The 25,418-nt window shown below is 32.1% G+C and overlaps 2 protein-coding genes and 1 long non-coding RNA gene across 6 annotated transcripts in view; 2 read left to right on the top strand and 1 right to left on the bottom strand.

The window, feature by feature from the left end:
- The window catches only part of LOC143255809 (uncharacterized), a 95,015-nt gene extending 81,105 nt beyond the window's left edge, over positions 1-13,910 (top strand). The window contains exons 44-55 of the mRNA XM_076512070.1: positions 176-271; positions 1,036-1,248; positions 1,668-1,935; positions 5,403-5,593; positions 6,336-6,509; positions 6,776-6,937; positions 7,239-7,397; positions 8,352-8,651; positions 10,440-10,641; positions 11,020-11,228; positions 11,856-11,972; positions 12,330-13,910. Of these exons, the coding sequence (XP_076368185.1) occupies positions 176-271; positions 1,036-1,248; positions 1,668-1,935; positions 5,403-5,593; positions 6,336-6,509; positions 6,776-6,937; positions 7,239-7,397; positions 8,352-8,651; positions 10,440-10,641; positions 11,020-11,228; positions 11,856-11,972; positions 12,330-12,364 (2,126 nt within the window). The 3' untranslated portion in view covers positions 12,365-13,910. The remainder of the gene's footprint in view (positions 1-175; positions 272-1,035; positions 1,249-1,667; positions 1,936-5,402; positions 5,594-6,335; positions 6,510-6,775; positions 6,938-7,238; positions 7,398-8,351; positions 8,652-10,439; positions 10,642-11,019; positions 11,229-11,855; positions 11,973-12,329) is intronic.
- LOC143255811 (uncharacterized) lies at positions 6,358-19,174 on the bottom strand. The gene is made up of 3 exons (XR_013030851.1): positions 19,068-19,174; positions 18,020-18,070; positions 6,358-6,494 (listed from the first exon to the last, which is right to left on the bottom strand). It is a non-coding gene; the product is annotated as an uncharacterized LOC143255811 (long non-coding RNA).
- A 109-nt stretch (positions 19,175-19,283) lies between these two features.
- The window catches only part of LOC143255810 (protein bicaudal C homolog 1-B-like), an 80,108-nt gene continuing 73,973 nt past the window's right edge, over positions 19,284-25,418 (top strand). The window contains exons 1-2 of one of the 4 annotated variants that reach the window (XM_076512075.1): positions 19,284-19,761; positions 24,887-25,010. The gene's annotated coding sequence lies outside the window, so the exon portion shown is untranslated. The remainder of the gene's footprint in view (positions 19,762-24,886; positions 25,011-25,418) is intronic. The other 3 variants (XM_076512077.1, XM_076512078.1, XM_076512076.1) reach the window with 3 other exon arrangements.

Genomic DNA, 25,418 nt, shown 5'->3' with positions numbered 1-25,418 from the left:
TTGTACTGTAGGTTTTTAAAAGTTTCATGCTATTAGAAAAATAAGTTGTTAACATTTAAATAAAAAACGATGATTAGTGCCAACTTAGATCTTCCTTGCCAGTTTTTTACTTTTATGTTTTATTATATATATAATACACTTTACTTTTTAATTTCAATACTTTAAAAACTTTTAGGGCAAACACTTATGCGTGGAGTTTATAACTTGGCATATGTGGCTACTGATGAAGCTGGAAATACAGCCCAATGTGACTTTCATATTCATGTCCTTAGTAAGTATGAGCTGTACTTAGTATATATTAATTAAAAATGAGATGCCTGCTCTAAAGAAAAAAAGGACTTTTATAGAACATCTTTTTTATTTCTCTTGCACATCCACCCACCACCCTATAGGTAGGTATAAAATGTGCTCAGTTTTTGACCATTTCAGATATTGAACTCTCAAAACATTATTTGATTGTTTAACAGAATATGTAGTATTTGTCATTAGATTATTTGAATGAACATAAGTGGGTTTTGTTGAAAATAAAGGTAAAAGGGTATGGTATTAAGCTCAGCAGTGTTAATCAAAAAGTTTCAAAAAATATAGTTGTCAGGTAATATACGTAGTGCCTTATCTTTGTTTGTTCTGTTTAGGATATCTTTAAGTTCTTTTGGTTCTGCTTTTACATGTGACATTTTGATAAATGTGCATTTAAAAAACTCACTGTATCAAACTATTTACTCTCTGATGTTTAAATATCAATGAATTACTTTATTTATATGTTGATTGTCTGTGATGGCATGAGCTATTGGAAAAAGAACAAAAACAAAAATAAATGGTTGAGTTCAGATATATTTTCTTTTCTAGTGTTTAATTCATTGTATCAATAACTGGTTTTAAACCTCCAATCTGCTTTGCAAACTTTTAAAACTGGTAATAATAATATTAACCAAAAACAATAGTATTTATATTCAAAACCTTCATCGCTATTAGGTTGAATGAATTTTTTTTATGAATTAAGATGTGAATCATTTCTTAACTTCTGACACATAGGTGACTTCTGTCCAGTTCCTCTTCCTCCAGTCGGTGGTCAGCGTCATTGTTCTGACTGGGGACCTAATGGCAACTTTAAAGCATGTAAGATTTCCTGTGATGAGGGACTAGAGTTTTCTCAGCCTGTGGCAGATTTCTACACTTGTGGTGCAGAAGGATTTTGGAGACCAGCTTCTGACTTTCGCACCCATTTTATTTTCCCAGCTTGTGCACGTAAGTGTATTTCAGAAGATATTAATGTTATAAATGTTAATAAAGGCTAATAAGATCATGCATGTAATAAAGGGCTTTATAAAGTTATTCAAGACCCATCTGAAATAACAGCCATGATACATATATGTAGCATACAAACAGATATGAGTCATGAGTATTTACCCATTAAAGAAGATTTAAATACATAAATATATTTATGACAGTTTTTTTTCTCATGTGGAGCTTTTACTATGCTTCAGAAGTTTCTTTAGTTGTAGCAAGTTTCGTGGATTATTTATTTATTCATTTTGGAACATTTGGTAAATTACAAGTCAACATGAAACTTTGTTTTCCATTTTATTATCATGGTAATTTAACAAAGATGTTGTCTTTCCTAATTTACAACTCCTTTAACTATCATTTAATGATAAACCATACAGCAAAAAGTCCAGCCCAAAGAATCTTCAGAATAGCTCTAACCTTCCCAACAACTGTGGTGTGCTCAGAGTCTGGAAAGAAAATTTTGCGAGGTCGGGTAATTGATAGCTTGCTTCAGGTGAATCGAGACTGGCGTGTGTGCACTGATGCTTTTCCAGGATCCTGCAGCAACTTGATGGTCAATATTGTATGTAATAAACGTGGAAGAGTTACCAGGCAAATTAATGATGATGAAATTTATATTGTTGAAATTGCCTTTCCAGCTGAAAAGTAAGTTGAGAACAATACCGTGTTTACATGTTTCAGCAAGTTACTTACTGAAGAATTTGGTTTTATATTGTTTCTCTTTAGGTTATTAATCTTTTACATGGATTTTGGCATTTACAATTAAGTTTTGTGCTTGTTGCTCTATGACATTCCTGACATTCCATATTAGCATTACTGAACGTATTATAAGAATTTTTGCTTTCAGAATCTCGTTTGCTTTCCTGGTATATTACATTGTAATACATTTAACTGCTTTGGTTCTTGTCAATACTTTTTGTAATTGTAGACCTTGTTTAAGAATTTTCTACTCTCATCTACTTTGGTTTTTTATTTTGCACTTCTAGTACTGATGTGTTTCCTATATATTATGAAATTCCTTGTCCTGATGCCAAACTTCTACAGTTATCAGCTGCTGCTATTCGTTTAATAAAGTTGCAGTCATAATTCTTCCAAGTTTGATGGAAACAGAATATAAAATATCTGAGACCAATACTTCTCAATCATTTAACTAATACCATTTACAAGTCTCTCAGTACAACTAGCTCATTACAAAAAGAGAGAGAGAGAGAGAAAGCAATACTGTGATAATAATTGATGATACACTACATTTTGGGACGTGTAACGAGTGTTTTTCAGTGGTCATTGATAAACGATATTCAAAGAATGTAGCATGGTTAGAAGTAAGTAGAAATATGAATATGAAAAATTGTATGTTGTTGAAAGGAAAATGAACTTTGTGTAAACTGTATGTGTAATATGTTTCTGCTTTTATCCATTTCTTACCAAAATCATACTTAAGTTGATTTTTTGCAACTGTTTGCAAAGTGTTAATTTTATATAACATTTTGAAATATTAATTATCTTATTTCTAATGCTGTACAGTATGGTTTAATTAAATTAGTTTTGCTTTTATAAAGCTGTAATACCCAAATTTAAAACAAATAATTCCATGTTAAATTGTAACATGTAACCTCTTAAGGTAGCATTAAATCATAAAGCATTTAAAAAACAAACAAACACGGAACCAATTGGTCCATTTTTCCGATCCTGTCCACTAACCTTTTTTTTTCCCTAATTACTTGCTTGATCAACTTTCTAGCTGTTCTATAATCTTGTGTTGTAGTAATCAGTTTAAGTTTCTTAAATTCATTATGCTTTTCTTTAATTTTATCATTTATAACCCTTTGCCAGCCAACCAGCTTGTTTTACTTCCAAATATCCTCTTTTCTATATTAAGAATATGTACATCTTGAATATTCTGAAATATTTAATAATATTTTTCACATTTGATCAGTGTCTTCAATTAATACAGCTACTAATTTTGCAATAGATAATTCTTATTGCATATCTTAAAAATTTGCTTTATTGATTTTTTTTATGACAAAAGTCTTATTATTTGTGATTTCTATGTGCAGTAAAATGTTCAAATGTAATAGATCAATGATCAATTGCTCCTAGATGTTATGTTCTTCTCAACCATTGCTATGTTAGAAGTTGACAAAATATAAAATAGCATTATTTTTAGAAGTTTCCCTGACCAATTGGTGAATAAAACCCAATCTTGTGGCCTGACAGTAACATTAACTGCTGAATTCTTTATATTAATGTAGTTTTTATTATTTTTATCAGTTTCTAACTATAAGACTTTTCCCTGTATCTGTTAACAGAACCCAGAATAAATTCTATCTCTTTGTTAGAATATCATTAATATTCTCAAAATGAACAAGATATATTTCAAATTTTGTATATAAAAACCACTCCCCGACTCTATTTTGTATTCTCTTCCTCTTAGATAGCTCATAACCCTGTGTTTCAAACGAATTTGTTTTCAAAACTGCCTACATTTAACCATGTTTCAGTTATTTCCATTACATCAAAATCTCTTCGAATTAGCGCTTTATTTTCTTCTGTTTTGGCCCGACATGGCCAAGTGTGTTAAGGCGTTCGACTCATAATCCAAGAGTTGCAGGTTCGGATCCAGGTCGCACCAAACATGCTCGCCCTTTCAGCCACAGGGGCATTATAATGTGGCAGTCAATCCCATTATTCGTTGGTAAAAGAGTAGCCCAAGAGTTGGTGGTGGGTGGTGATGACTAGCTGCCTTCCCTCTGGTCTTACACTGCTAAATTAGGGATGGCTAGTGCAAATAGCCCTCGAGTAGCTTTGTGTGAAATTCATAACCAAGAACAACAAACAATTCTTCTGTTTGTTTTTTTTTCCTTCTAGCATAATATTAACAACAGTTTAGCGTATTCTTAAAACCAGTTGTGTACTTTACACTGTACTTTTCTCTGTATCATATTTTTCTTCATTTTGTTTATTCTGGCTCTTATTCCTGTCTAGTCGTAGTTTAAAGATGCACTCACTATTGAGTTAATAGCTGTTGTGTCCTCATTCACACCTGGAGACATTAGTTATAGGGTGTACCTGTCTGAACCATGAGAAGGTCCTTCTAGGAGATCAATGTAATCAGTGTTTTCACAATGAAATTATTAGGTTAATTCTGCCAACTATGTATGGAGATAATTTGGGTCTTCTTCCTTTGTGTCATAGTTAGTTCTACCACTTGCCTATGATTAGTGAATTTTTCTGCTTTGACATACAGAGCGCTATATAGAAATCACATGTAAAACTTTCCTAGAAAAGAAAGTAATTTGAATATTGCAACTACAGTTTGAAGAACAACTGTGAACATAAATTTTGCAGCACTGTCTAATTCATTGAAGTAAAATAGTATTTTGATTATTATTATTATTAATTCTATGAAATTATTGAGGGGATTAACTGGTAGACCAGCTTATTTCAAATTTAACTTCTTGTTTATCATGAGGAGTAATTAGGGTAAATGTCCATCTTGGAATGTCTTGAAGTTTAATATTTTTGAGCCCAAACCTTCAGAAGCAACAAATGTATATGAAACATAGCTCCTTTTCTTTATGATAGATTTTTGGGTATCATGTTTAATATAAAGAAGGTTCAGTAAGGTTTGGACTTTAGACAAAATTTTGATGTTTATAGGGTACCTTTTCAAGACATGACTGTCTCTCATAGTTATGTGTAGTACAGCATATGTATACATCTATTTTGAAGGAGTTTAATAAATCAGAGGTTTATTTTGCCTCTCTTTTGAACTTGTACTCAGTGATAATATTGGGGAAAAAAAAGGAATATCAAATAAAAATTTAACAATGATAAATTTGTTAGTTATTTTTTTCATTATACACCGAGTTATTCTCACCTTGTGTTACTAGTTTGTTTGTTTTTTTGGCTGGCATATACATTGTACAGTTGCATAAACTCAAGATTATTGCATTTCTGTTGTTTTTTTAATAACTTATCCTAATTCACATATTTTGGGCAACTTTTTGTTATTATATCATATCTGATTAATACTAGGAACTACATTATTTTTTTTTTTAGCAAATCAAAGTATTAACAGTTGTGAATAACATGATAATATTTCTATTTAGTGATCCTGTGACCAATGTAAAAACTCAGGAAAAATCCAGTGTCAAGAAAGTCATAGAGATGATCATCTTGCAAGATTCTGCTTTTGATGTTAGAAATACTCTCCCTAATGTTAAAACAGACCTGACCTCATTGACCATGGTCACAGACTATGCCTGCCCCTTGGGTAAGGTAGTTGTACCACCTAACTGTGGTAAGTGTAACTGTTTCTTGTTAATTTAAGAAATAGTCTAATAATTTAGAATATTTTTGAAAATAGTTAATAAATGACAATAAGGCATTTTGTTTGCAACAACTGTAAACATTCTAAGAAAGTTTGCATTTGAAAATCTGTATTAGAAATATAATATGTCCAGTGCTGCTACAAATAAGACAGATGTGGAAACTGTATGCACTTTAGACATCATGACTAAAACAACTACTCATCTTAGAAATTTCCAGAAATTTAAAACCAAGAACTTGACTGTGTCAGTTTTCATTCAAGAATGTGCTCCTGATATTTTTGTAAATCATAAAATACATTCCTGAGATCCCCCATGTAAAGCACTTGATTTGATGTTGATTTTAATCTGTAGAATTGAATGAAAATGGTGAACTTTTTAATGCTAGCATGTTGATAGGTCTAACTTGTGTTAAATTGACTTTAATACAGGAAATTGCTAAAATGGTTCAGTAAAACAAGAATTATGTAGTTTTTCATTGTGTGAACCATGTTTCATGACTTGGTTTTGTTGCACTTAATATTCTAGAAAAGCTTAATCTCTGTTTATAAAATTACTTATCTAACAAAGTTAGTTAATTAAGACACTCTTTATATTTTATAAGCTCAATTCATATTGTTGTATTGGACTGTCAACTATCAGAACTTTTTCATTGTCAAAAGGATTAGTTGCATAATTCTAATGATTTTATATTTATTTATTTTGTTCACTTAGTTGACTGCAGCCAAGGCACATACTACAACAACGCTACCTTATCTTGCCTTTCTTGTCCTATTGGAACTTACCAAAATGAGATTGGTCAACTTTCTTGCAAGTCTTGTCCTAACATTGCTGGGGAGCAAGGAGTGACAGCATCAACTGGTGCAAGATCATCTAATGAGTGCAAAGGTAAATGAAAATTAATGTTTATATTGCATGCATATATATATATGAATTGTTAGTGTCCAAACTACATTGAGGAATCAAACAAATTTGTTCTGAAACTCGTGTTTCTGCTTTATAAACTTGTTTACGTAAAAAATGTTAACCATTTTATTTCAAAACATTTTTTCTCTTTTTTTTTTTTAATACCCTTTATAAATAACTGAAGAAAGATTTGGTTGCATTTGGTTCCCATAAATAAGTGTGACTAATTTTTAATCACTTCAATACAGAACGCTGTTCTGCTGGCAGATATTATGATGAGACTGTTGGGTTATGCCGACCTTGTGGATATGGTCTCTACCAGCCTCAGAAAGGATCATTTAACTGCTTTCCGTGTGGACCTGGTCTTACCACACGCAGCAATACAGCAGTGTCTCAAGGGGAATGCAGAGGTATTCATGTCATGTCTTTAAATTATAGGGTGTCAAATATTGTATGGACACAACTTGAAGGAATTATACATGCTTAATTCATAGCTTAGTCTGTCATATTTTTTTTTGATGACAAAGTATTTTGAAATAAGAGAGAAAATTTAAGACTAATTGTATTTGTGATTATAGTAAAATATATGTTTAGTGCTATGTGTGTACGTAAGTCTTCAAACTGTTGAGGATTAAAGAGTAAAAGGTTTCTTTCTAATACTTGTAATAAAGCATTGTTATGCATGTTAGTCATTGATTTTGTACTTTTCAGGTGAATGTGCTGCTGGTTTACAGCTTTCTAGCAATTTAAATTGTGAGCCATGCCCACAAGGGTTTTATCGAACACTAGGTATGGCAGCTTGTGAACAATGTCCTCATGGTAGAACAACAGCTTCTGTGGGATCAACCAACCACAATGACTGTTCTCTTGGTAAGTTATGTATATCAGCATTGTAATTTGTATTTGAAATTTCACAGTTATATGCATATCTACATTATCAAAATTGGCAGGAAAAATCATTAGTAACTTCAGTTAACCAACCCAGGTCTAATAAGCATGAGGCCCAGAATAACTTACTTACCTGAAAAAAAGAACAAAAAATTTGATACTGGAGATATTCTAATGGGGTAAATCAAGACATTTGGGCAAATAAAAATAATAGAGGAAGAAAATATTTCAATCACTATACATGTTCTTCATAAAACTACAGACATACGTGTATATAATTTCCTCCAAGAAATTTTGTTGTGATTTTTAAAAGTTAACTCTCTTTGTTCTAAATTTTTACTTACCTGTATGGTGATAGTGTAAATATGTACAAATTAGAAAAATAATTTCTATCAGAAATTTCCGCTTATTAGTTCACTTAGTATACGGATACGTGAAAGTGTATACATGAACAAGTTATGACTTGTAAAAGTTGCTGTTAATCTTTGTTTTCTAAATGATGAAAAAGCTCATACTTATTACCATATTTTTTTGTCATTATTGTATTAGTTATTCCTTCTTGGAATCCATACCAGAAGAAGGTAATTTTAAGTATGAAAAAGATGTAGATTGATGCTCAGTTGTGACATGGTTTAAAGCTTGGTTGTAGGTTATAAGATTCAAAGTTTAGGTTACTATATTTCAACTGTGGAAGGATTATAAGTGTCATGGTCAATAGTGTAGCTGTGTAGGTAGATGATACTGCCAATTCATTACCTATTCTTTAATTGGTTGCTCTAAATTGATCAATGACTATGCCTAAACCTTGATGTCTCTGATCTTGCTGTTCAACTAGTTTGTCATGTAAGATGCCATTCAGGTTGAAAATGCCAGACTAGAGTTGAGAGGCACATATAATATTCTGTTCCTCACGAATGTTTGTGTGTTCACTTTCAGAGGTTTGCAGTCCAGGTCACTTCTTGAACACTACTATTAATCGCTGCATAGTTTGTCCCAAGGGTACGTACCAAGATAAAGAGCAGCGAGATTCTTCCTGTCAACTTTGTCCATCAGACACAACTACTAATGGATCTGGAGCAATAAGCGAACAAGCTTGTTCTAATCCATGTTTCGTAGATGGCCAGATGAGACTTTGTCAGGCAAATGCCTTCTGTGTTTTCCGACAAGAGACTGACACTTACTCTTGTGAATGTAAACCTAATTACAGATTGAATAAAGAGACTAGTGAATGTATATGTAAGTATAAATGTGTAATAAATATTCTGTCTAATACATGTTTTTGTTTTATTTTTAACATTGTATTTTTTGTTTCTATATATGTTGCATTTCACCTAATTCTACTTCATTATTTTATACTAGCGTCATACAGGTTTTTGGAGTTTAATTTAACAATCATTCTTGTTCTATTTGCAAATACGTTAATTGAAAATATTATTGAAACATTTCTTTTGATTTAAATCACGTAAAATATCGTAATGAACATTTTCATTTTCTAAAGGTTAAATGTTATGACTTATTAAAAGTCATAATGCTGAACATTTGTACTGAAATTAGTCTTAGCTGTAGTAAAATGAGTCTGCTGAAGGTTTTTGTTTGTTTTTTTAACTCAAAGTGTGATTAAAGATCATTTACATAAAAAAACAAACTAAAATTTCATATTTTGATTAAAAGGATGCCAAATTTCTTATGTGGTACCACAGTAAGAAGTTTCACTGAAATTCAGTTTGTTTAAAACATAACTAAATTGTTTTTTTACAATGAAATTGTTAAGTTTTTATGAAGTATATTTAACATATTACTACAGGGTTTTTGCCAGGTAATTAAAATTAAAGTTAATTTTTTTCTCACTTATAGATTTTTAGATAAAATGTGTAGGTCACATCCAAGAACTAAAATTCTAATTATAACTAGATAGAAAACATCACTTAATGGAAAAAAATAATTTCCTTGCAAATAATGTGTATGTTAATATGTTTCTTTTTTACCTCTTACATTCTCATGGGACTCTAGTTTTAAAAAGTGTAATGATAATTATCTGTGACCTTTTAACACCTGCCACACAAATAAGCCCAGAATCTTTTAATACTGAGCACTGGATGTTCAACAGGATGATTGTTATGGAAACTGGTGACTTAGGGTTATTTCAGTAGGTCTCGACGAATGAAGCTTGGTACAACTTGTAAAATTAGAAAGAAAACAGTTAAATAATAATAAAAAATATGAACTGAAGAAACCTATATGGATCATACTATGGTGATTACCATTCTATACCATCATCCATGTATTTACTTTTAATGACAGAAATGGCATTTTTAATTTGAGAAGCACTAGGAAAATTATTTTGTAATGCATTGTACATGTGCTTCAACACTGCATCTCTAAGCTTTTACTGTGCTGTTTGTTTCACAATATACTGAAACTAATTACTTCCTGAATGTGATTCCAGTCCACTTTTTGAAGATAACAGTACTTTTTTGCAGTAATCAGTTGACAAATCTTCAATACTTCTGATATGTCAAATCAATTGGGATAGCTTTAAATAAGTTCTTTCCTCATTTGATCTAAACCCATGGTTTAGCTTAATCACATTCACAAATATATTACAAGCACATTTTATTGTACATCATTTTACTTTACATTTACAAGTTGTATGTCTGATCCAGAAATCTAGATCTCTAATCATAATTCAAGCCCTTCTGGAATGACTGTTGTTTCTTTTAACCCATAACAAGATGTCAGACAGGGTTATGTGGCAGGTGCTAATTGTTTATCACCATGATTACCCATAATTCTCATGTTACACATAAGTAATATATATTGTAAATTTTTTTTGTTGTGCACATTTTACAATAAACCTTTCACTGGGAGAGTTTCTGTATGGAATTATAGCAAAAGTTAATGTATTATGATATTTAAGATAATTTTTTAGGCAAGCTGTGTGTTTTTTGTATTTATTATAAACTTCACAGTTTAGTTTAATTCAGTATTACATTTATTACACCTCATCATTTTTGCTTTCTGTAGATATTTGTGACAACTATTGTAATAATGGTGGAACTTGTATAGCACTGCCAGAGTCCAATGAACCAAAGTGTGAATGCTTGACAAACTTTTATGGAGACAAATGTGAGAAGAAATCAGATTTTGTGTATATTGCAGGAGGCATTGCTGGAGCAGTGATTTTCATCATTATTCTTATTCTATTTGTATGGATGATTTGTGTCAGGTATGATGTTTCCATGGTTATCTGCAAACAAGTTTTATTTTTGTTTTTGAACTAATTGATAATAAAATGTCATTCCCACTTCATCAGTGATGTATAGAACTCGTATAATTCTGAAGTTCTTATATTCACCTTGTCAATCTGTTTTTGTTCGTAAGATAGAAATGGTTACTTAAAAAACAAAACAATAGTTTAAATTACTTGTTTTTGACTGTGTAATTTATTTGGTAAGTTGAAATTTGTGTGGTACTACAACTCATAGGAGAAATGCCTTAAAAAACGAAAACATAATTTTACTTTGATTTGATATTCTGTAGCATACTTTTGTTTTTCACAAACATGACATCAGAAAACTTGGTTATCTTTTCTCTCCCTCTATAGATCTTCATGGAAGAGAAAATCCAAGAAAGTACCTCCTCCTCAACCTCCTATGGACTTCACTGGCTCACAAACTAATATATTATATGGTGCTCCTGCCCCATATGCTGAGAGCATAGCCCCATCCCACCATAGTACATATGCTCACTACTACGATGATGATGATGATGGTTGGGAAATGCCCAACTTCTATAATGAAACTTACATGAAAGGTAATGTTACTTTTGGATATTTTCTTCTCTCTCTCTATTTCTTTTATTTATTTATTTAAATATGTGGCAATACCTCACCAAATCAGTATAAATAGATCAGGTGATAAATAGTTCAAAACTAGAAATATATGTTTAAGTAATTAATTGGATTAGTTTGTTTTTTTAACTGGTAATTTTGAAATAATAATTAAAATAATTTATTCTTACTGAAAATGATGATATAAAAATAAACTATTATATATGTAAGAAAATAGCTGGTATGGGTAGAGAAAGCACTATGTAGAGGAGCAAACAACATTTTGACCTTCTTCATTCATCGTGAGGTTCACAACAAAGAAGGTTGAAATGTTGTTCGCTCCTTTACATAGTGCTTTTTCTACCCATACCAGCTATTTTCTTACATATATATTTTCCCACAACTGGGTTTTCTTGTCATCATGGAAAAATAAACTATATTTTGATTTATTACAGCAAGTATAATATTGAAAACTACCTGAAAAACAAAACAAATATACTATAGTCTTTTTTTGTTTTTAAGGCTTAAGAATTTCATTTGATTTATTGTAGTTTCTCTACTTTTGAAGAAGGAAATATTTTATTTCATTTCAAAAAAATTTTTTTTTTCAGAGGGTCTTCATAATGGTAAAACTAATAGCCTAGCCCGAAGTAATGCTAGTTTATATGGAACAAAAGATGACTTGTATGACAGATTACGAAGACATCAGTATCAAGGAAAGAAAGGAGGTACAACTTGTATGTTACTGTTTAACTTGTGCAAAGATTCTCATAATAACCAGCTATAAATTTAAGAAGTTGGCCTTGGCCCTTCAGTGGTATCACAGAATAGTTATTTCAAAATATCCAAAGTGTATTCATTCAATATATTCCCTTTCTGTATGACAAAGATATGAAAAGTGTTTAGAAGCATATTATTTATAATTGTGTGTAGTTTTTATTTAGTAAAAGAATAATTAAATAACTTTCCAATATTGTTTGTGGTGTTGCATAAACCTCATTTGATAACACTGTTGTTGTGCTAATATGTTCTATAAATTACTAATTTAGTTTTCTGAGCAGTACTTTTTTCTTCTTTCTCCACAGACACAAGTGACAGTGAAGACCAGGGTCAATTATAAGAATGTGGCTAATAATGGAGAAAACAATACTCAAGATGTCCCTCCTTGATATACGAGTCTTCCTTGGATGTCTGTGTTGATGTAGTTGAAGAATAAGAATTATGCAGAAGCAAAACAACATCAACAATAAATGTTTATAGAGTAATAAACAGAATCTGTATGGTAATTGTGAACATTCCTTCATCGCTGTATTTATGGGTGTTAATTTTATACCAGATAATTAGTTTTTTATTAAGTATTTACGTGTGTGTGTGGTGAAATAAGTCGACCATTTTATTTTCTTAATTGTGGTTGAATTTGAACTTTGTAAAGTTTACACAATAAATGTTAAAGTTTTGACCTTTATTCAAGAAAATATTTTGCACTATAGTTTGTGGTATTTGTAACTTGTGATTTTTATTAACTGTCTTTAAAAATGATCAGGTTAATGCTATGTATATGAAACAGATTTTTGTAATGTATCTTTTCAAGTGTACTGACACTGATGTTGCTCATGTTACAAAGTGATATTGTATTTAAATATGGTAGTTAGCTTAAGGCAAAAGTTTTAAAAAATTTTGAATTGGAGAAGCTAAGGCATTTTATAAGATTTTATCAGCTTTTACTTATTAGTTGTATTTTTTTAAGTGTGTTTAAGCATCAGTTGAAAGCAAAAATGTATATTGCATGATTTTCAGCACAACAGCTATATCAGAGAGGGCTATTTCTGAATACTGTAATTAGCTTTTCTGACTTGTATTTAAACAGTTGTTAATTTTGAGAATTAATATCTGCCTCTATCAACCTGTAATTTTTTTAGTCTTTTACAATGTGGGCTTGGCTTTTTTATTTCATATTTTATTTCTCAATTCCTGAAAATATATTTTTCACAAAACAGCAAGTTGATTTAAATGAAAAGCATAATAATAAATCATAATCTATTAATTTGTTTTCTGTTTTTATTTACAAGTTTGTGTTTTGCATAAAATATTTATCAGGATTTCACTGTTTTCCTGGAACCTTTTTTTCCAAAAGTAAATGTATTTTCTAATTTTCATTTTCTAACGGTTGGGGGAATATTTTTCCTGGAAATGAATTTGTGTTCAACTCTAATTTGTCCTCTGGAAATTTGCGTGTTACATCATTATAAACGCCATCTTTCAGGGAACTTTCATTATATATATTGTTAGGTTAAATAATTAACTTTTTTTTTCTTCATTTTTTGCCTTATTTAAAACGATCACAAGATGGCGACATGGTGTTCTGCCAACTTTCAAGATGACGAAGTATCGTTATAGGGTATTAACTTACGTAGGCGGGATTTGGGATGATAGAGGAAAATAATTATTTTCTCCTCACTTTGTAACAATGATAATTAGAAAATAACGCTAAAACGTTTCATATCCCAAATCTCGCAGATTCACGAACGATATAATTTGGAAAATTTTCTAGTAAGATTAAATATTGATTTGTTTTAATTAATCAAAATATTGTCGTTTGGACTATATAGATGCCTTTAGTAAACTTTTATTCTTTTCAGTGAAATAAAATATTTTATGACAGAGTCGATATTAGTGTTTATATTTTATATTCGTCTTAGAAAATTGTACAACACTTACTAGAGCACGTGATTTTTCATTTTGTTAAATTAATTGGAGAATTACTGATGAGAAGTGCACTAGCTATTTCAGCACATTTTAACTAGTCAAGCACCAATTTTCTTCAGAGTTCATGACGTTATGGGTTACAAAAACCCTAATATTTAACGAGTTCGGCCTGGCATAGCCAGGTTCTTAAGATATTCGACTCGTAATCCGAGGGTCGCGGGTTCGAATCCCTTTCACACCAAACATGCTCGCCCTTTCAGCCGTGGGGACGTTATAATAAAAGAGTAGCCCAAGTATTGGCAGTGGGTGATGATGACTAGCTGACTTCCCTCTAGTTTTGCACTGTAAACTTAGGGACGTCTCGTGCAGATAGTCCTCGTATAGCTTTGCGTGAAATTAAAAAAACAAACAAACAGCAAGAGATTGTTTCAAACTTCTCAAATTAACAGGATCTTTCTCAGTTTTGAGCCCGTAACATTAAACAACAAATCTGAAACTTGTTTAACTCGCAGTTTGGTGAAAGTATCAGTCTACAATAATAATAAACTCTAGCTAATAACTTCACGAAAAATTAAATTATTTTACACTAAGACTGGAGAGGGGGTGGAGAAAAAGGCACAATGCTACAGAGATGATAAGTTGTCATACCAAAAGTAGTAACATTTAATATTACTGCTTGTTAACATTAAATACAAATAAACGTTTTGTTTACTAACATTTTGTTTCTTATAGGGTTAAGTTGCAATAAAAGCAAATTAACTTTATAGCAAATCAATAAATAATAATTTGTTTTTGAAGCTAATAAAATGACATTTTTGAAGTTACTAATTCATTTTACGCCCGGCATGGCCAAGCGAGTTGGCAGTGGATGGTGATGACTAGCTGCCTTCCTTCTAGTCTTACACTGCTAAATTAGGGACGGCTAGCGCAAATAGCCTTCGAGTAGCTTTGCGCGAAATTCAAACCAAACAAATTAATTAATTTACCGGACTTGGGAAGATTAAAATCTTTTATTTATTTGTTCACTTAATTGTTCATATTAAGTCATAAAACTGTATGAGACACTTGGTAGAGTAATAGTGTAGTCCAGCTGTGATCAAGACAAGTTTGATGTGTAGAGCAGCTTTTATCAAAATTTTGAATACAGTTGACTAATTCGTGGTTAGGGCACTCGACTTGCAACTTGAAGGTCGCGGGTTCATATCCCCGTCACATCAAACATACTCACTCTTTCAACCGTGGGGGTATCATAATTTTCAGTCAATCCCACTATTTGTTTGTAAAATAGTCCAAAAGTTGGCAGTGGATAGTGATGGCTAGTTGTCCTTCCTTTAGCCAGTCATTGCTAAATTCGGGATGACTGGCGTAGAAACCCTTGTTTAAGCCTTGCGCGAAATTCAAAACAAGCATACTAGTTTGTGGATCAGTGAAATGGAAGTACGTGGAAAAACCATTACGTATTGTATGTGAAAATTCTGTCAGTTTGTCTTTGCTTCCGTAAAATATCACGGACTGGTAAGATGGTTATGAGGGTCCGATGGTTAAGGAATTGTTATAGAGGAAACCATTGGAGATTCGAGAAATATGTGAATGAATACATATTTTCTGTCCTAACCGTCAATATACTGTTAATAGTTATCAGGCAACTTTGTTAACTTCTTCAATAATGCTAATGATTCGTCAGTTGTTCTGAATTATAGCCCATCGATGGCTCAGTGGTAAGTCTGAGGGCTTAAAACGCCAAAGATTGGGTTTCAAAACCCGCGGTGAGAAAAAACACAGAGTCCAATGTGTACCTTTGCGCTTACTAACAGTCAATCTGAATTATAATGTATGTAATTCAAATAAATAATAATTTGATTTATTATTCATTCTTGCCGCAAATTGCGGTTGTAAATGACTTAAACGAAAGTATTAATAATTACGCTTCCTTTACCTAATCTGGTTTACACAGTGATAGTTGTTTCTGTAACTGATAGTATAGATAACATTTCGACCAGTAATATGTCTGTTGTGTCCTATCTAGATTTATTAGCCCTAGTACTGCTCGAAAGGACTGGATATAGCAGATACGCTGTATAGTGGAGTTAATCTATTATTATATATATATTGTTTTTTCGTTTACTCCTACGTTATTGGAATTTCATTTGTACTGTTTCCTCGGTCCATATTCGCGGGGAGGAAGTTACATGTCTCTGGGGGAATTTAAGTTTTTGATAACTGGCGGAAAATACAGGTCTACATAAAGATAAAAATCTCATAACTGTGTACTGATCATAACAACTGAATAATTAATTAATTAAAAACTGCAGAGTCGCATGCTTCCTTGATGTTGAAAAGAAAACATTCGATAAAGTATGGCTCAATGAACTCAGATACGAAATATCCAAATATTGAATCCACGTAGAAATTTGTCGCTGGATTTCTAACTTTGTAGAACATATGAGTACCAGCGTAAATCTTGAGAACACCTACTCCCAAGGTGGGTGTCCCTCATCGACGATCACTTAGCCCTCCCCCTTTTTTTTTTTTATCATATATGTCATACTGCTTACAAATCGTAAAAAAAAAAAATAATACCACAGTCACATCTAGACGGAACTGAGTTACAGATGGCAACATCAAAATTCTTTGGGATTACATTTGACTCAGTGTTGTATCAGATGCCACATATTAATAGCAAAAATACGAGACACAGAATATGGGGAAAAGCTAGTTACCTTAGGAGTCTGGTTGGCAACGACCAAGGAGCTTCAGATATTAAAAAATTTAAAGAACACACACTAGAATTATCTAAAGCCTGGATCCATAGGTGAGTTTTCTGAACTGCTGCACTATTTCCTACCCTCTGTCTCTAAACCTTGCGATATTTTACATAACTTCAATGAACGAAATAAATAATTATTAAAATTATACACACAAAATGAGCTTTCAGAATTATTTGATGTATTTTTAGCTGCGGCACAATGGCTCGTGAATGGCTCTAAGTTTATTGTGTTTTGTTTGCTTCTTGTTGTGTTTTTTTTTTTTTTCAAGTACAAACTTTTAACTCATAGTTTCATCATCTCTTGGCCGATTGGAGATCTAATTACAATTTTGGACTCGGGAGATCAAACCCTTTTGATTGATGCATTTGATTAAACCCCAGGTCTCATAGATTTATTTACCATACTCGTGCGTGAAAGAGTTTTAATTTGAGAATGGATAGACTGGTAGAGATCCTGACGAGTAATAATATCGATTCGTTTAAACAAGCGTACCACACTTCTTGTTGCTTGCACACAAAAATAAAGTTAATAAAAAAGGTCTCGCATATTAATTTACCCTAATCCTACCTAAAACAATTTCAAGTGCCGCGGTTATTGAAAATTCCTTTTTGTTACTATTAATATAATGTACAAAGAGAATATAGAGTAATTGTAAGAAAATATTTTTTTCTGTTGTAAAGGTTGTTCATTTGTATTAATTGATTAATAAAAACAAAAATATACAGACCTTTCCAAAAGAGTTATGGTCTATTAAACCTCGTTGAATGGGAAATCCTCTTTACATAAATAAGTTGTATTAAATTACTATCGTAGAAATTCATGCTCATATAGTGTTAAGTATACCAATTACTCTGGCAATCAGCGTAACACTAAATGACAACATAAATAAATTCAGTATTTTAAACAAGTTATAAGTCTACTCTGAAGAGGAATTCTGTTATGTCAGATTTTATTATTTGTGGCATTATACCTAACACTAGCTTTTTTGTACATGTGCTCCTTCCCTCAGAATTCAGAAAATGTACATGAATTTTTTTATTATTATTGCCAGGTCTTATTTACTCGAAAAATACAAATTACCTGTGAAATGCTATAAGTAATATGATACTGTATCTTTCACTTCTTAAGAGATAAAAAAACCAGAATGTTTGATTAACCATTTATTTTAACTCAATGCCTAAATTAGAAAATTTAGAGCTCGATTTGTGATTTTTTTATATCAGAGCCACATTAAGCTATTTGATGTGATCACTAGGAAGAATCGAACCCCTAATTTTTAGGTTATAAATCCGTAGACTTACCGCTGTTCCATCAGGATACTAGAGCTCATGGAGTTTGAATGGAAGTCAGAACTACAGGAGTATAGAAAAGTAATGAGTCATACTAAATATTATGAAAAAATGATCAGTAAGCTAATTTAATTGTGTTTTAATATTCTTACGTGTATTTACTTTTAAGGTTGCTTTGTTGTTGTTTTACGTTCTCACTGTTTTATGTTTGGATCATTTATTAATAACATGTTAAGATATTCATGTTAATACTTATTTCGTTGAACGTGTAGCTGAAAAATTTGAAAATACATATATAAATCTTTAAAATCATATTTCATATTTTCCTTCCCTTTTACTGAAAAATCATTTAACTCCATGAACTGTTTTAATTCTAAATAAAACCACAAATAGTATTAGTCTAGCTGGCCTTAGAGTTTTCTTGCTTTAGACCCGGAACCAAATAAAATCAGTTGTAGCTGAAGCAGAGGCTGCTAGAGTCAACATAGTGTTGCAGCTGAACCACTAGAGCCGGAAACAGTAAACCCGGATTAGTGTGAACCCTAGTTAAAACTGATCAAGAATTACCTCTGACTGGTGAGTTTATTTTTTATCATTTAACCAAGTATTTAGTAACGGGAGAGTCGACAAGATATTTACTTCAAAATAATTCTATGTTCTCTCGACTGCTGAAATCATGATAAATTAAAAATAACATAAGTATACAATTAAAGTGAACAACCTTTACTTAGGACAAACACAGTGAAAGTGTACACTTAATTTACTACAATGTACAATTTTCCTTTTACTGAGGAGTTACTTGTAAAGATACACTAATTTTGCGACCTCTAAATTCAAGTAAAATATATTTGGCTAAACAATGTAACAGTTTTACTCTAACTTTTAGAATGAATCAATAAAATTGTTTATCCTGTTTTGAGATATGAATATCTAAATTTACTGAGTAAATGTTATTTTATTATTTCAAGCTTTAAAAAAAACGAATTTGCATATTGCCCTCCCCTCCCCAAAATAACGCATTATTCTCTTCCCCATGCTTAAAATAATCTTACCAACTGACCTTACACAAAGCATGTACTCATTTTCTCTCTCTCTCTTAAACATGCTGACATCATTAAACACAATTTAAGCTGTACTCATTTCGTCTTTTACATGAACTAAAGTCTATGTGTACAATTTTTCATAAGTGACGTCACTCTTTCGTCACCTACACAGTTATTACTTCTTGTCTTTTATTTTTCCAACACTCCTAGCTCCGGTTTCATATAGATATTTTCATCTTACTTCTAGGTTGTACCGCCTCTCAGTCTGTGTTATTTTATCCCTAACTGACTTACTGTTAAAGAAGCTTACTCAGCGCGATATTGTTTTTATAAAGAGTCGCATTTTGTGCATAAAGTGAGCTTTTCAAACTGCAGTTGTGGTTAATGACTTAAGAAGGCGAGTTTAAATAATTTTGAGAAATGTTCCATCCACCTGTTAGAAGACACCACAGGATGTGATGTTTATACATTTCTGTTTGAAACGTTTGTTCAGTTTTGTATATCAGGTCCGTTTTGCAAATTTCTAGCATTTATTTGGGAATGATTAAGTAATATTCGTGTTCACTTAACAATGGACATTTTTCTTCTTGGAGCTTAAAGTAAAACAACTTTGTAAGTTCAACATCTTTCGTTCGAGTGTGGAAGAAAACCCGAAAAAAGATTATCGTTAAAAGAGTGCCCCAAATAACCAACGAAACAAAACGAGAAACGGTGGGTTTTTTTTTTTTTTTTGTACTGTGGACTAATTTGCAGTAGTATATATATATATTTGTATTTGTCCAGCTGTACCTTGGGTATCTACAGTGTGTTATAATTTTCTACTGTAGTCTACAGTGTAATATAATTATAACAGCAGTGCTGCAAAAAAAACAACAAAAAAACTCTACATTCTTTGTAGCAACAGCAGTACGGTGAGAGTATTGAAATAAAATATTTGAGTCTTCTGGGTCTTATGGGAAGAAATTATTTATATAAATACGATGATGTAACGAGTTGCAGCTTTGCTTCTGTAGAGTTTGTATTTTAGGACAGAGAGCTTATAATTGCTGCTAATTTATTGAGGATAAAATTGTTCTGACTAGTTTACTGTGTAAGGTGACTTTATGTATTTCTGGATATAGTTTCAGTGCATACGTTAGGGAGAATTTCAGGTGTATAACATGTTTCAGACGATGTAGCTGTATGTACTGTGAGGGTTTAATAGGTGTAATGCTACAATAACATTAAGGGTGGCTGTATTGGGAGAAAGTGCTTGCTAGCTGTACAGTGGTGATTTGGATTTTAAATGTACATGATGGATTGGGATTTTATACCTAAATCCCTAAAAACCCAACATAAATATTGTAATAAGATGATTGCAATGGTACAATGTGTATGTAAGAATCAGGTGTTGGAGGCGATATAATGTGTTGATTCGGATAAGATGTTTGCAATGGTACAATGTGCCGGCTGAAGTAATATAGTTGGAGTGGTAGAGCTTACATGTAAAGATAACCATATGAGATGTCGGCAGTGACACGTACAGCCGGTTATTAACATTCTGATAAATTATTTTATTATGCATTAAGCAGCATTAATTTGTATTAACGTATAGTAATAACGTGTGAAGGAAACATAAGCCTGTCCTTCAGTAAAAAACTGTAGTTGGTTTTATTTACTTAGCGCGCGCGTGTGTGTTTTCTTATAACAAAGCCACATCGGGCTATCTGCTGAGTCCACCGAGGAGAATAGAACCCCTGATTTTAGCATTGTAAATCCATAGGCTTATCGCTGTACCCACGGGGGACGTTTACGTAGCAAAATGGAAATAAATAAGATGAAACAATAATTTATGAAATTAGAAATATGGATCCACAAAACATTTTATTTGTAATTCAATACTTTGTGATAAGAAGTTCGATTTATGTATGTGTGTATCCGACTGAGTATATGAGATACAAACATATACATCTGAACGATCCCACTCATTCATAATTCTTGAAACAGATTTTTGTGAGAATACTGGATGAAACACTTTCAGGCCCGGCATGGCCAAGCGTGTTAAGGCATGCGACTCGTAATCTGAGGGTCGCGGGTTCGCATCCCCGTCGCGCCAAACATGCTCGCCCTTTGAGTCGTGGGGGCGTTATAATGTGACGGTCAATCCCATTATTCGTTGGTAAAAGAGTAGCCCAAGAGTTGGCGGTGGGTGGTGATGACTAGTTGCCTTCCCTCTAGTCTTACACTGGTAAATTAGGGACGGCTACCACAGATAGCCCTCGAGTACCTTTGTGCGAAATTCAAAACAAACAAACGAAACACTTTCAATGAAAGTTATTTCAAGTACTTGATATGTTCTGTATAATTAAGTAGGAATATTTTAAATAAAATTATGCGTATTTCTTCTTGCATGGAATAATTTTGTGAACTTTTATAATTCAACAGTTTGTTGTATATTCTGTAAAAAAACATTTTCAACCTGTTACTGTTGATACTGCATGCAGCATCGACTTTGTGAAATTTCCTTTTTAATAATAATTAATGAGTTTTTATCACTATCCTAGTACTGAAATCATATAATCGTCATGATGTTTCATATATATATATATATCTTCAAAAAATCGATGAAAGCAAGATTTAAATAATTTATTTCTTGTTGAAGTAATTCAAATAGTTGCTACTATATATCTTCAAAAAATCGATGAAAGCAAGATTTAAATAATTTATTTCTTGTTAAAGTAATTCAAATAGTTGCTACTATATATCTTCAAAAAATCGATGAAAGCAAGATTTAAATAATTTATTTCTTGTTAAAGTAATTCAAATAGTTGCTACTAGATGCCACCACATCATATGTAATACTTTTGCATTACTCTGATATTGTGCCTTGTTTTTTTAATAACTATATTATGCATTTAAGCCTAATTAAACTTGTTTTAAAGATGAATACTGTAAATTAGTGATTACATTAAACTGGTTACAATAGAACTGTGGAAAGATGACCCTAATCACTTTTTTTGTTTTAACTCAAGAGCAAAAAAACAAAAAAAAAAAAAACTACGCCACGTGTCACTCACGATCTTTTCGAGCACGTGGTTTTCATCATATGTACTCAAACTCAAATATAAGTTGTTTGTTTTTTGTTGTTTTCTTAAGGGGAGGCGCCACTATGTCGAAAGTTTCATCTACACTAGGCGTGAAATTCTTGGAAAGAGAAAAAACAAAAACACAAACGAAAACCCTGAAATTCATTGTAATAGTAGCGCGGGTTTATTCTTGGGACTTCTAACGCATTGATATTGTAACGTAAACGGTTATCATATTTTAATAAATAATAGCCCACAGGACGAGCGTGAAATGTTCTAAGATAAATAAAGTGCTTGACGTAATGGTGAGTCATTCAAACATCACTTCAAAACTTAGGCTTTTTCAAAGCCTTGTATAAAACATTTCAAGGACTATGTGCTTCAGTAGACACCTAAAAAATTATTTTAAATATATATATTGAAAATAATAGAACTATGTTCTGTCTCATAGAACTAATATATTCCAATGGATCTTTCGAAGAATTTATTTTTTTAATTATCAAATTAAGTCTAAGAAAAGATTTAAATTTGTCTCGTTTAGAATTGTAAATGTCTTGTAAAAGATGTGTCTGCCTTGGTGGCTTATATATACATCTTCTTGAACGTAGGCATCACTGAATAATACTAGGAAAAGCATTATTAAAGACGATGAAAAGATTAGTTTCTGTTGACATTACTTCTCGTGTATTTTACCAAGTTTTATACAAGGAAGAACATAAGAAAGTAAAAGGTCATAATAAAGATTTTATATCTATTTGAAAACTATGAAAGTATAAAAAAATGGATAGGAAGTGAAATTACAGCAACGTAAAGAGTTGTAGTGAGCCAACATCGAATATTTTACTTTGCAAAGATATCGGGCCAGAAGTGACCTATATGTGTGCCTGAATTTTAAATCCAAGAATTCATGGTTTACGACCCTCTATCACAAAAACATGTTCTGCACGTCGTGGATATACTATGAGACTGACGGTCAAATCCCACTCTTTAGTTGGACGAAAGTAACTAACCCACGAGCTGGCGGTGGTTGTTTCTAACTGGCTGTACTTCCCATAGTACATCAGTCAAAATTAAGCACGGGTTTGCGCAGATAGTTCTTGTGAAACTTTGCGCGAAATTCTAACATAAACACAAACAAACAGATTAATATACGGAAATATTTAATTGTAAAACAGAAACGTCCTCGATAAATTTCATTGAGAGGCAGCTAAGAAGAAGTTCTTTAACGCTCAAGTTGAAGTTCTATATTAATAAATCTTAATAGGCAGAAACATTAAATTTAGATCACACAATATCTCACAATCACAAACCTAACATACTGTGGTTTAATTAGGTTTCTTTTTTTGGTACTTTTCTCACTGGTTGTTTTGCAAATTTAACGAAGTGGTAAGACTATTTTGTATGTCTTTAAAAAGGAAATAAAAACCCTATAATCCGAGTACTTTCGAAATGTAGACCTTTCTTCTTCAGGAGCAAACTTTTCTTTAGAAATTCACCATTTTAAAGGCCTGGAATGACCAGGTGGTTGAGGCACTCGACTTGTAATCCGAGAGCCGCGGGTTCGAATCCCCGTCACACCAAACATTCTCGCCCTTTCAGCCGTGGGGGCGTTATAATGTGACGGTCAATCCCACTATTTGTTGGTAAAAGAGTAGCCCAAGAGTTGGCGGTGGGTAGTAATGACTAGCTGTCTTTCCTCTTGTCTTATACTACTAAATTAGGGACGGCTAGCGAAGATAGCCCTCGCGTAGTTTTGCGCGAAAGTAAAAAAAAAAAAAATATAAATGTCTATTTTTTCTCATTCGTTGATCTCACACAGTAGCAACAGATGACTTTCTGAATCTCCGTGAGTTGCTCACGTCAGACCACGTTTTGTTAGCTTCTGAAGTAAAGACGAATTCTGAAACGTGCGACGTGCCGAGTATTTTTGTTTCATGTCAGACGCTTTAAGAGCTGAGCATTTCAAAGGCTAATATATAAACTAAATACTTGCATGTTATAAGTGGAAATTGAATACTGTGTGTATATCCGCATGTTGAACAGAAACCTTCAAGTCGATAACTTTGTTTATAAATAATAAAATTCATTCATCTTTCGTTGTCCAGATACAAAATACATAACTGAATGACAGGGTCATCAACCCTACGAGAATACTCACGAAAATGTTTATAAGCACTTCACAAAAATAGTCATACTGATATATGTGCAAATAAATGTATTCTAAGACATTTGTATTTTAATATTGAAAAAGATTAAAGAGTATACGAATCACTGGATATTGATTTTTAAATTACTGTTTTTACTAATGTCCAACTGAGTATATTAGTTATGACTTATAATTACTGAAATATCTACTAGTAATTCGTATGAGAAAAGACAACTTGTCAACATCACCCACTGTCAGCTCTTGAGCTACTCCTTTACCAAAAAATAGTGCAATTGACCATTATATTGTAACGCCTTTTCAGCTTAAAGGGCAAGCATGTTCGGTGATGTGGATTCGAATCCACGACCTGCAGACTTCGAGTCGAGTGCCCTAACCAACTTACCATGCCAGACCCGCATAATTAGGAGAAACCGACTATATGGTTAGTGATGAATCAAATAAATGAAGATAGCATAGAACATCCAGAGGCGCATTTAAAATAAATGATCTTAAAACGTAATGTATAAATTAACTATTGCAAGTTGTATGTAAAAAAATAGATATTGCTGGGGTATAGAAACTAGCTTTCTGAATTCAATTAAATAACCGTTATACTTCGATGTAGGAAGAAGAGAAGCAAGGCCTAATAAAGAGAGACCGATTCGGAGAGGGTTTGAGAAAGGATTATAACAGACAGAAGTTCAACGAAAGAGAGAAAAGAGTGGGAGATGTGAGAGAGACCGACAGAGGTGAAGAAACAAAATAATATGTTGTCAGTAAGAAACAAAACCAAAAGCAAAAAAACAAAATCTCTAAATGTACCAGTAACAAATACCAATATCTTACGTTTATACATAGAAATAAGTATAACCTAAATAAGATTAATGGATACAAGAAGGAAAAGTAAAGGTATGGCAATATCATATCAATAATATTAGGCATTAAAAGTTTATTAAGTAAGGTTGGTTGTAATTGCTGTTGCTATGTGATGGGTTATACCGTAAATACTCCAATTAGTTATTAAAAGGGTCACAAAATACAACTCATTAATGCAAAGGCCCGAAGCTTCGCGTATTTTTTTATTAATGGTATAAATTTTTGTTTTCTGTATAGACACATATATCCTTCCACATGGCTACTGTTTGGACTGCGTTAGA

Source organism: Tachypleus tridentatus, chromosome 7 (genome assembly GCF_004210375.1).
Source record: "Tachypleus tridentatus isolate NWPU-2018 chromosome 7, ASM421037v1, whole genome shotgun sequence".
Taxonomy (NCBI): domain Eukaryota; kingdom Metazoa; phylum Arthropoda; class Merostomata; order Xiphosura; family Limulidae; genus Tachypleus; species Tachypleus tridentatus.
Note: the sequence above shows the minus strand (reverse complement) of the source record. Positions and strands in the feature narration are given on the sequence as shown.